We start from the raw sequence: 12,731 nt of genomic DNA on the forward strand, positions 1-12,731 counted from the left end.
ATAACAAATCAATAAACAAACATGCATATTTCATACATACCTTCATCAGACATATCTTGGACATCTTCCCCTTTCTGTGGCAACTGCATCATTATATTAAAATGAGAACATTAAAGGTCAAGTTACTGTTAAGTGCATCACACTTATTTTTTATGCATTTTTCATGCATTTTTTAATTGTTTTCATTGTAAAATTGATATTTGATAATTTTTTAGAATAGTACTTTCAGCTAAGATGACATATTTTCAGGAAAGAAAGTTTAAAAATGTGGACTAATCATCGAACTTTCTAGAAGTTCTTTCATGTAAGTCTATTTTTTCTTTTTTTTTTTTTTATAATAAATTTTATTGTTATATTCCCCATACAATTGCAGCCCCCCCATTCTGACCCCAATCCCTCCCCTCCCGCCCCCGCCCCCCTAAAAGTGTCTCTGGTTCATAGTTTTTTGTTGATTTTGATTTTCACTTTCTTATAGTTATTCATTTTCCTGGTCCCTTATTTAAGTTTTCTAGATTCCTGCTATGAGTGAGACCATCCGGTATTTTTCTTTTTCTTTTTGGCTTATTTCGCTGAGCATGATCCCTTCCAGCGCCATCCATGTTGCTGCAAATTGCATGTGTTTATCTTTTTTGAATGCTGAGTAATATTCCATGGTATATATGTACCACATCTTCTTGATCCAGTCATTTATTTTTGGGCATTTGGGTTGTTTCCAAAGCTTAGCTATTGTAAACAGTGCTGCTATAAACATAGGGGTGCAGGTGTTCTTTGGAATTGATGTTTCTGTGTCCTTTGGGTAAATACCTAGGAGTGGAATTGCTGGATCATAAGTCTATTTTTTCTACCACAACCTACTATTTTCATCTTTTACATGTATTTATTTTTTAAAAGTCTTAAAAATACTTTATTCTTTCAACAAACTTAGATGTTTTCCCCCATGTATTCTTTCTTCCTTTTAAAAATTGTATTTTTTTTAAGTTGGGGTAACATTGGTTCCAACACTGTGTGAGGTATAGATTTGCACCTCTTTAGATGTATATTACTATATTACAACCACACCAGTAATCCTCCATCATTGTTCTCCCTCTTTACTCTTAAACCTTCCCCCTTTGATAGTTTCAATTCTACAGTCAGATTTCTAGGGTTGGTTTTGTTTTTGTTTTCTTTGTTTTCTTTATATTGCACATGTGAATGAAATCATCCTTATTTGTCTTTCTCATCTTGATTTATTTTGTTTAGAATAACCCCTTCCAGTTTCACCAATGTTGTAAATGGTAAAATTTAATTATTTTTTATAGCTGAATAGTATTCCATGGTATATATATTGTGTGTGTATATATACACACACACACCACATCTTCTTAATCCACTCATCTGTTCTTGGGCACTAGGTTGTTTCCATAATTTGGTTATTTGTTTCCTAACTAGTGCTACAATGACCACAGGAGTGCATGTATCCCTTTGAATTAGTGTTTTTTCTATTTTCAGATAGATAGCTAGGAATGGAGGTACTGGTTCCTATGGCAAATCTATTTTTAATATTTTGAGAAACCTCCATATTGTTTTCTATAAGGCCTAGATCATTCTACATTCCCACCAATGGAGAGTTCCTTTTTCTCAACTCACCAACACCTGTTGTTTCTGCTCTTTTTGATAGGCACCGTTCTCCCAGGTGTGAGATGGTAGCTATTTGTGGTTTTGATTTGCATTTCCCTGAAAACTGATGATGAGCAATTTTTCATGTGTCTCTTGGCCATCTGTGTTTTCTTTGGAGAAGTGTATCGAGAACTTCTGCCCAATTTTTGATTGGGTTCTTGGTTTTCATTTTGTTGAGTTGTATGAGTAACTTCATTTTTTATTAACAACTTGAATAAAACAAGAAACAAGAATTAGGTGTTGGAAGAAAATATGAATGGTAGAACCAGTATTTACTTGATAATTCATTAGTCAATGATCAATCAGGACTCATGTGTTTTTTTTTCTTCCCAAACAATTACTTAACCTGTAAGTATATTCTGTTTTTTTTTTAAACACACAAATCTGTAAAATCAGAAAAATGATGTGTTCTGCTTTTCATTTTGATGAAAAGCTTTCAAATGAAATAGTTACCTTATTTCTTGAAATATTTATCATGGTTGAACTTAAAGTATTATTTTTGCCTTAGTCCATCCTGGTTATCCTAACACAGTGCTGCTAGAGTTAAATGTCTCAGAAAATTAAAGGTGATTGTGCTTGCAGAACCTTATTTCTTAATTCCAGTTACTTCAACCTCATGGTAAACTCCACATCCTGCTATACCATTTTGCCAATGATATTACTACTAATTTGACAGCCAAGTTCTGTAGAAGACAATAAACTAGAAGGTGAAGGTGAGAAACTGAATTATCAGGAGCAAAAAAAAGCTCAAATGGACTGCAATTTCGATGCATCCATGGACATGGTGTGAATGGATGACTTGCCAATCTCTACAGAAATAATGTCTAAAGACCTGTCACCAGGCTAAGAAGCATAGTTGCACAGACCGGAAATCAGATAGGTATGAAGTAAGGTCAGGAGTCTTAACTGCATCCTAGAATTCTCTGTGACCTGTTTTAGCTCCCTTATTTCACTGCTGAGGGATTAAAGCTCTGGAATGAAAAGAGTCATGTAAACTCTTGTAGCTATTCACTGAAAGAATTAAGGCTGAATTTGAGATAATTTACTCTGATTCAGAAGTGTTTACACCATTGATATGTTCCCCTGAGTTTGGTTGTGAACCAACTAAATTGATAATTTAGTAGATTGACCAGCATTTTCTTTTTTTGTAAGTGAAGTGCAGTAGAAGGGGAAAACAGAGTGCATCATATCTTGCAGTACATACTGGTCTTGATTAAGTATGTGTCCTGGGTCAAAGTAGCAAATATTTTTGTGCATTACAACCAAAACTGAAAAAACTCCAATTTATACTGTAAATTGGATTTGGAGAAAATAGGTGGAAAAGCACAAGTCTCTGAAGATAGTGTAGCATTCCGAAAAGTTAGGTCTTGAGACCTCAACCAGGAAGATAAGTCCATGTTCAAAAAATTCCAAGATAAAAATACACCAGCTAATATAAAATGCAGCCATATCAGGAGGTATTTATTCTAGTGGAGTCACAATTAGCAGACTATTGAGTCTTATGTAAAAGGGATGTGGCAGGGATTTAAAACTTGCCCAACTTGAAAGGACAGGAGAGAAGTCCTTAATTATACAAGGGAAAATGGTGATGTGTACAAATTAAGGAAAATTTCATGAATGAGATATTCATCTTCCATGTGCAACACTGAGACCCCAGACAGCTGGCTAAAATAATTGCCAATTCTTCATCAAAGCTGTTGAACACCTTGTGCTATGCATATGGCACGGCTAAATTAGACCACCTAAACTGTTTTTGTGCATAATTGATTTTCAGCAGGAAGACCATAGGGTTCTTCACTTTCTGACAATGCTAATTGAAAATATGCAGTGTGTTTTTTTTTTTCCCTAGGAGCAAATGGAATTGGCTGAAGTATATGCTGATGTATCTTTTAAATGAGAAACTTAGAAATGTTACAGTGAGACACTGAAATAGAAGTTTAGGTGTGAGTTCAGAGGGATTGGGAAGGGTGCCTAAGGGACAGGTCAGTAACCAAAATGTGGACTTCATGTGTCCTTCTAATAGCTCATTGATGATGAGTTTGTTTTGCAACAACTGTTCAGTTTGACCCTAGCAGGTGCCAGTGAATCCAACACTGCTTAAACCGTCTAAAGGTTGAGTATGCTAAGCTATGCTGATGTTTTAGCTTTACTTAAAATAGCATTTGTTATTGAAGGCATTTAAAATTGCTTGTCTGAAAATAATCACAAATTACTTGTTAGTGACACATCTATTATGTAGATACAAGTAGGTATAGATACAGGTACTTATATTTTTTTGCTGTATAAGTCTTCTTGCTATATACTTGATTTAGAAGATAAAGACTAATATGTTTTCTATGTATCCCCAAACCATCCTGTTTCCCTTCTCACAATCATTTTCAAAATTTTGTATTGCTATATTGTTATGATTTAGCTGAGCCCTGTTAAATGATGAAATAAGTCAAAGAGAAAGACAAATACTGATGATTTCATTTACATGTGGAATGTAGAGAAACAAACCAAAGGACCAAACAAAACAACACCTAGAAGTCTGACTGTAGAACTGAAGCTACTAAGAGAATGGGGTGGGGTGTGGAGTGCAGGATGCCCAGTGGACTGTGGGTGCCTTGTGGTGAGTGTAGTGTGAGACATACATCTGAAGAGGCATGATTTTATACCTCTGAATCATGTGCGATGTTGTAAATAAATGCTACTTCAATTAAAAAAAAAAGTTTTGTGGTGTTTCCCTCTGAAACTCTTTATCCCATTGCTGCAGTTTTTACTGTTTGTTCCTTAGGCTGGATGTGCAGTGTTCCTGGGAACTCTTCTGGTTTCTAACCTATTTGGTTCTCTTATTTCTTAAATCCTTTGCCTTTTTGTTTTGTTTCCTCTCATAGGTGAAGCACAGCCACCAATAGAGGTTTCTGAGAAAGAGAACATTTTAAAACCGTGGATATTTGAAAATGTCGGTTCTATCCTCATATAAGTTTCATATTTGGCTGGGAATAAAAGTCAATTATTTTAACTCATGTTTGAAGGCATTGTTTAATTTTGTTCTTGTTTCTATTATGTTCCGGCAATGAAGTGCATTGTGATTTGGATATCTAATCCTTTGTGACTTTTGCTGTCTTTATAAAACACTAGGGAGTGTTCTAAAATGTGATATTGTACTGGGGATGGGCCCTTCTATTCATTTGTTGTGCTGGACATTTGTGGTGCTTTTTACTTTAGAGCCTGATGGCCTGATGGCTTTCAACTTTGGGAACTTCTTTACTTTACTAAAAAATAACTTTGTGTGTGTGTGTGTGTTTTAGAACTTGTAATAATTAGCTGTAGGCCCACCTGGTGTAGATATTTAATTTTTCTGAGTTTTATCCCATTATTAATGTATGTCTTAATTTTTTTGTCTGGGACACTTATCAACTTGATCTTCCAAGCTCATCTGCTATAATAGTTCATTTTCCAAGAATGAAGTAACTGTTTCTTTTTAATATCCTAAATGGATTATCTTCTCTCAGATGATATCACTTATTATCTTGCTTTTCCATCTATTCTCTGCATCATTTTGCACCTCAGGACTTTTTTACCCTTCACTTTTTGTCTCAATGTTTTATTTAAAAGGAGTATTCCAGATATTTAGTGTTACTGGTTGTTTATACCAGTGGAGGTATTGAAGTTGATCTAAAACTGTGTATGTGTATCTCTTTGACCTATGCACTTTACTCATGATTTATTAGACAGCAAATTTATGTGACAGTATCTCTGGGCCATCTCATGGGTTCCTCTGTTTCCTCAGACAAAAAACTTTCTATACTCATGGGAGATAAAAGTAGGACAGTCATTTGCAGGAATATAAAGGGGAAAATGGGGCTTCAGACAGCATGCAGACTTTCATTTAGTGTTTCAGTTAGGTCCTTTATCCCTCCTCCTTTGGCTAAGGTGTGTGTATCTAAAGTCAGAGCTTCTCTGACTCAAATAATTCACATAGCACACCTCAGGCCTTAGGTTCTGATGGAGAAGCGGGTATGGAACTGGCTGTATGGGGTACACCTCGGGCCTTACCTTCTGATGGAAGAAGAGGGTGTGGGACTGGCTATATGGGGTAGAGGATGCTTGTGGCTCCACTGTTCTTTGCCTAGTTTCAACTAACTTGCCTAGTTTTGATGTGGCTTTCAGTCACATCGTCACCCGCACGTTCTCTGAACTTCAGAATGGGGGTGAGACATAAGTACCAGAGAGCGAAGATGGACAGGGGAGTGTAAAATAGCGAAATCTCTTTAAGTGAATGTGGCAGAGTGGATCACTTCACATCAAATAAGCCTGTGGGAATTCAGCAGTACGTTTGAATATGCTTGGAGGCTGAGTGCTCACATGAAAGGCCTGTATTGCATAGGTCCTAAGAGATTAAGGAAATCTTCCTGTTGAGTTCCCCTGCAAGCAAAAATTTAAAAAATTTGCCCCCAAAATTGTCGGAGTATCTGAAATCCTTCAGTGTTTGCTGTTTGCTGCAAGTTTCCAAGTACCATAGTGAGCAGTCCTTGGGGATACCAGAGGGGGTAGGCAGAAGAGTACTTCAAAGAGGAACTTCAGTGGCAGCTGAGAGGGGTTTGAGAATAAACAAAGGCTCAGACAGTGACGTGAATTTGTATGTGTATTAAAACTCTGAGGAAAATGTATTATCTTTAGAAAACTCTAAAATGAAGGAAGTTCACAGTTGATTAAAAATGGGTGACTCATTTATTCAGGACAGTGACACCTTCTTTTTGTCTGATTCATCTGTAAGGTAGATTGGCAGCTTGAGTCTCAAGTCTTCAGAACACAGAGGGGCAGGAAACAGTTCCTGTCATGTGAGTTTTTAAAATGCTTTAGTAACTTATATGTGAAAAAATATGTTGCATATGCTTAAAGTGTGCTATCAGGTAGGTTCTTACCTATGTGTACCCCTTAAAGCCATCACCAGTATCAAGACAAGGAACACATTCCACTGTCCTGAGTGTTTTTTTGTGGCTCTCGGTATTCCCGCTGTCCTGACCTTGCCTGCCCCTACCCCAAACAACCACAGATCTGCTTTTTTGTCAGTCTAGATCAGTTTGCATTTCTTAAACTTTTCTTGAACTCATATGTGTTTTTTCATTTGTTTCAACTGACCTTTTAATCAAGATCATTTAAGTTCATTTGTGTCATTGCATGAGTCAATGTGAAAATTTCCTTTTTTGGTGAGCACTATTAGATTGTGGGTAATTTTTTTATCCATTCATTTGTTAATGAACATTTCGGTCATTTCAGTTTTTGGCTGTTGGAAATTAGTCTTTCTGTTGACATAGGCTTAATGACTTGAATAGCAACAGAGTGAGTGTAGACTGGTATATGAAGCTGCTAAGTCTTTCCCAGTGTGTTTTACATTTCTACTAGCAGTGTTTGAGAGTTCTAGTTGTACTGCATCATCACAAAATACGTGATATGACCAGTTTTTTTTTTTAATATATGTTTTGCCAACTATAGATTTTCTTTGGTGAAATGTCTGTTAAATTTTTTGTCCATTTTTTAAATTGGGTTGCTTACTAAGTTTGCAGTTTTTAAAAATATATTTGGCATACAAATTCTTTTATCACGTTATATAATTTGCAAATATTTTCTCTCTATCCATGGTTTGTTATTCATTTTCTTAAGTGCCTTTCAAAGAGCAAAGCTTTTAATTTTGATAAAGTCCAATCAATAATTTTCTTTTTATGGTTCGTGCTTTTAGTAAGAGTAACTGTGCTGAAGAAATATTTGCCAACCCACATACACTAAGGCTTTCATCTGTGGTTTTTAATGTAAATTTTATAGTTTCAAGTTTTACATATTTTGTCTGTGATCTGTTTGAGTTAACTTTGCACTGAGTAAAGTATGAGTCAAAGTTTGCTTTCTGTATTTTGAACGTCCATTGTTCCAGCATCATGTTGTTTAATATTCTATATATAAATGTGCAGCTCTATTTCTGGACCATCTTTTTGCCTTTGATCTATTTGTCTTTATGGCATACTAAACTCTTCATTACTGTAGATTTGTAATGACTCTCATTTAGCAATAACTCCAATCTCATTGTTTTTTAAATTTTTTTTTTTTACTTTTCTAAGACCTTTTGCATTTCTGTATGAATTTTAGAATCAGCTTTTAAATTCTACAAAAAAAAAAAACTTGCTCAGATTTTTATTGGGATTTCGTTAAATAGATTGATTTAGGGGATAAGTGACCTCTTAAAATTTTGTTTCTTCATCCATAGACATGATATATCTTTCCATTTATTTATCTCTTTAATTTTTCTCAGGGTTTTCGTAGTTTTCAGTGTACAGGTCTGTCTTTTGTATTAGTTATCGTTAGATGTGTCATGATTTTTTTTCTGCTATTGTAAATGGAAAAGTAAATATCAAAAATACTGTTGAAAATATATAGAAATATAGTAAACTTGTGTACATTGACCTGGAAATCTTCATTCCTACTACTACCTCTTTTTTGTAGATTCCTAAGTTTTTTTTTTTTTTTTTTTTGCATAGGTGGTCAACTCACTTGTAAATAAAAACAGGTTTGAGTTATACTTTTTTCTTTTCAACCCGAGTATCCTTCTTTTATTGCCTAATTGCACTGGCCAGAACCTCCAATCCTTGCCTTGTTCCTGATATGAGGGGAGGTGTCCAGTCCTCTACTATTAAAGATGGTGTTTTGTAGAGGCTTTTAATCAGATTGAGGCTGTTCCCTTCTGGTCCTAGTTTGCTGAGAGTTTTTAGCAGCAATGGATATCATATGCTTTTTTTAATTTGTTGAGGTTATCATATGGTTTTTCTATCTTAGTATATATCCAAGTTACATTTGATGTTTCACTATTAAACCAACCCTTCATTCCTGGGATAAGCCCCATTTGGTAATGATGACATATCCCTTTTATATATGGTTGGGGCTCAATTTGTTAAAATATTTAAACCTTTTGTTTGTGCCTTCATGAGACGTAATTGGTTTCTAGTTTCTTTCCTTATGTACAATGTCTGTGTCTGTTTTGGATATTAGGGCAATGGTAGTCTTATTGAATGTTGGGATGTGATATGTCCCTCTTCTATTTTTTGGAAGCATTTTTGAAAAATAGGTGTTCTTTATATATTTGGTAGAATTCAGCAGTGAAATCTCCTGGGGCTGGGCTTTTCTTTGTAGGCAGAATTTTTTGTTGTTGTGGTGGTGGTAATTTTCTATTCTCTTTTAACCTGTATGTTTATGCTTAAAGTGCATATGTTGTAGGCAACTTATAGTTGGGTCTTTTGAGACCATTTGAACATGAGAAGAAACTTGCCAACATGTATCCCCGAGTATTTTGCCAGAGTTTTTATTGGCTAGGAGCTTGCGCCTAAACCAGTCTCTGGGCAAATGGGAATAATAGAAGTAGCATGGTCGGCTTAGCTCAGTGCATGCCCCTCAGGTGCAGTGTCCAGACAGCAATATTAGCATTACTGGGGAACTTGTTATATATTCAGATCCTTTGACCCTACCCCAAACATACTGAACAAGGCAAGGATTGGAGTTTCTGGTCAATGCAATTAGGCAATTAAAAAAAAAAAAAAGGATACTCAGGTTGAAAAGAAAAAAGTAATTCAGATCTGTTTTTATTCAGAAATGAGTTGCCCATCTACGCAAAAAACCCCCAACTGTTTTATTTTAAGAATATGTGCTCATTAGAATTATGGTAACTTTGAAGGTGTTAATAATTTTAATGAAATTTGTAATTAAATACTTGCCTGAAGTCACCTGACTTAACAATTTGTTTTAATAAGGCCTCTAAGCAAGTTTGATGCACCAAATATCGAGAAGAACTGGCCTGGGCTACCATTACTTGTGGGCATGGAGAGAGGTACCCAGTACTGGATGGTTCCTCAGACTATTAACAAGGAAGGGCCAGAGGAATGGATTTACATAGGCAACTAATAACCTTGCTATTTAGATTAAACTAGGGTCTAGGAATAAGAATTTTAAATATTATATTCTTGATGTATTAAGATCTTTAGTATGAAGTGCATTAAAGAAGGTATTTCAGGATATTCATTTGTGATAGAAGTTCATGATCTGTGTCTTAAAGGCAAACTGGGTCTGGTTCTTATGGCTGGTCAGCTAGATTTTTACATTTTTATATGATTAAAAAAATCAAAAGGATAACATGCCTTTTTACTTACATATAATTCTTTCATGTTTTGGGAGTTGTGGTGGAAGAGTTGAGTGGTTGTGACAGAGACTGTGACCCACAGACCAAAGTATTTACTGGCTGACTCTCTGTGGAAGAAGTTTGGTGACCTCTAATCTGTAAGGATATTTACTTAGGAATAGCATTTCCCCCAACCATCTTGAATAACTGATTAATAGGTAGACTATAAGAGTAAAAGAGTGAAGAGTGGAGTATGTTATTTTAAGAATATGTGCTTATTAGAATTATGGTAACTTTGAAGGAGTTTTATCTTAATGAGATTTCTAATTAAATACAGCTATATATAGCACAATTACTAGAGTCAGTGATAATAATTTTCTTTCATTATTTTAGTCAACTGTTGGGTTCATCCTCAAGATAAACCTTTTCATATAATCCTACCACTGGAAATATCCTAAAAATTTTCTTACACAGAAGACCTTTTGACTTGCAGTGGCCTTGGGGATGGTTATTTTCAGTCCTTTCCTTCCTATATAATGCTGTGGATATTGAATGCTAACTATTTTGACAACATATCTTCAAAAGTTGCTTATTTAATTTTAATGAAAAAGAAGCACATAGTAAGTTTAATGTAGATTTGGCATAAAGAAATATTTGATTATGGGTCAGAGAATCAACCCGTAACTGACATTCACTTGTTTTTAGGTTTTTGTATGTAAGATTTGCCTTGCTTGCCAAAGCATGGTTACACACATTAGCCCGGCTTACCAAAGATTCTGTTGCCAAAGAGAGGTGAAAATGTTCACTTCTACAAATTGAAGTGATATACTCAGTCATTGTGGTACCCGTTAAAGTTTATTCAGTAAAAAAAAAAAAACATCCTGATCTCTGATTATCTTTGTAGCATTTTGAAGTCCTCCTTCTCACCAAGTTTACAGAATATCTAGGCATTTATTATATACTTGGGGATATTTACCTGTTACAAATGAATACAGGTATTTGAAGTAATCAAATATAAGTTCTGTTTTTTTAAAGATTTATTTATGCATGCAAGAACCAGGGTACGGGGGGTGTGGGTGTGAGAGGATTCACCAGAGACAGAGTGGGGAACAGAACAGGCAGACTGAAATACACTGCTGAGGGGAGTAGCAGGCGAGTCGGGAGAGGTCTGCTCTGCCATTTGGGTAGCTCCCTGACTGCCTGGGGATTGAACTCGGTGCTGCAGAGGCTGTGGACAGCTTCATAGTGCTGTGCTTAACCCCTTCGCCACCAGGGAAACCCCAAGTTCTGTTTTGGTACAGGCTGTTAAACGCCTTCCTTCAGCGGGGAGGTATTCTCGGTATATCAATATTGCTATAACATAGATGTCTTTTTTTAAGGTTGTATGTTGGCTCTTCAAAAACATTGACACCATCAGAGAAATCCCTGAGCCCTTTGCAGTGGTGTAGACACGTCCTAGATAATCCCACTCCGGAGATGGAAGCAGCAAGGCGTTCTCTGTGCTTTAGATTGGAGCAAGGTAAATGTGAACCTGTATTTTTATATGCTTAAACTTTTGCCACTCTCAACTCTATTTTTGGAATAGATGTTTAAATTGAAGAACTCGAGGTGCAACTATTTTATGCAGTTCACTTCATAAATATTATGCATCGTTTTCTCAGTTTAGAAGATATTTAGTTCTGTGCTTGTTTTTAGTTAGATTTTTAACTCGTCTTAGTTTGTATTGTAAAGTCTGGAACATCCCTGTTTACCTCTCTATTTTACTTTAGTTTGCAAGTACATCATTAAGGAAATGAACCACTCTTAGTTTCTCTTTGAATGGTAAAAAGGTTGTGTAACTGAATTGTGTTGCTGGGATTCTGTTGGGATCTGAGTACTAAACTTTTTGAGTTCCTTAAGTGTTTAGTTGGATGTCCAAATCCTTATGAACTGGGAAATATTTTCATATTATATGTAACATTAGTTAACTTATAGAACCCAACAGATGTTTATATAAAAAATATGTAGAAGGAAAAACAGTGAAAGGAATGCATAATACTCTGTAATATTCTGATCAAGTCAGCTATTAAGACTGTGACTATTTAGGCTTTTGCTTGTCTCTTAATTTCTTAGTATCAGTCTCATCTGCAAACATGTCTCTAGTCCATTGACTATCTGCAGATCACATTTGAGCTTGAAAATGCAGATCCTGCTCCTTCCAGATTAAAGTGTTAGAGTGGCTGGGATTAAGGCCAAGGGACTGTGCAGTGACAAGTTCACCATGTGACTCTTATGCTCACTAAAGTTTCAGAATGTTCATGTGAAGGAATGGCTATAAAATATTTGGACACGATAAGACAAAGTATATAGTAAATAATATATATTGTTGAGCTCTTGATTCTAGGACAGTCAATACATTAAGTTATTGGCATCCGTCATTTTATTCTGCCTAGTCACACTCATCTGGGGTAGGTGCTACACTGATTTTTGGAGATGAGAAAGTGAAGTTCAGAGAATTACCATGCCAGAACAATACTTGGGAGCAGAGCCAGAGCCAGCCTGGGTCTCCCTGGCACCAAAAACTGTTCTTACCTGTATTCTGGATGGCTTTGCTGGCATAGGCACAAATAGATATCAACAGAAATCTGTTTTAAATATTTATGGAAGGTCAAACTAAAAACCTAGTTTATTAACCTTTTAACTGAAATAAGTGATCTATCTAATGATAAAAGGGTGATGAATAGTAACAGAATAGTAAGAATTTAATAGTAATAGGAAGACTAGTAAAATAGGATGAATGAATTGCCCTAGAAAGTTGAAGAGTGTAGTAGTGGGGACAAAGTAGTATTAGGTTGAAAACTGGCAGCACATGCTTATCTAAGAGAGCAACCACTTCACAGTCAAGAGACTCTCATCTTGGTTCTGTTCCTGTTTGCTGAAGTGACCCTAAGCA

General features: G+C 35.6%; 1 protein-coding gene across 2 annotated transcripts in view; it reads left to right on the forward strand.

The window, feature by feature from the left end:
• The window catches only part of SLAIN1 (SLAIN motif family member 1), a gene marked incomplete at both ends in the record, with an annotated part of 40,537 nt that overhangs the window by 3,544 nt on the left and 24,262 nt on the right, over positions 1–12,731 (forward strand). For both annotated transcript variants that reach the window (XM_084234731.1, XM_084234732.1), the window contains one exon: positions 11,179–11,318. In XM_084234731.1, the coding sequence (XP_084090857.1) occupies positions 11,179–11,318 (140 nt within the window). The remainder of the gene's footprint in view (positions 1–11,178; positions 11,319–12,731) is intronic.

Source organism: Talpa europaea (assembly GCF_964194135.1).
Source record: "Talpa europaea genome assembly, chromosome: 6".
In the NCBI taxonomy this organism is placed as follows: domain Eukaryota; kingdom Metazoa; phylum Chordata; class Mammalia; order Eulipotyphla; family Talpidae; genus Talpa; species Talpa europaea.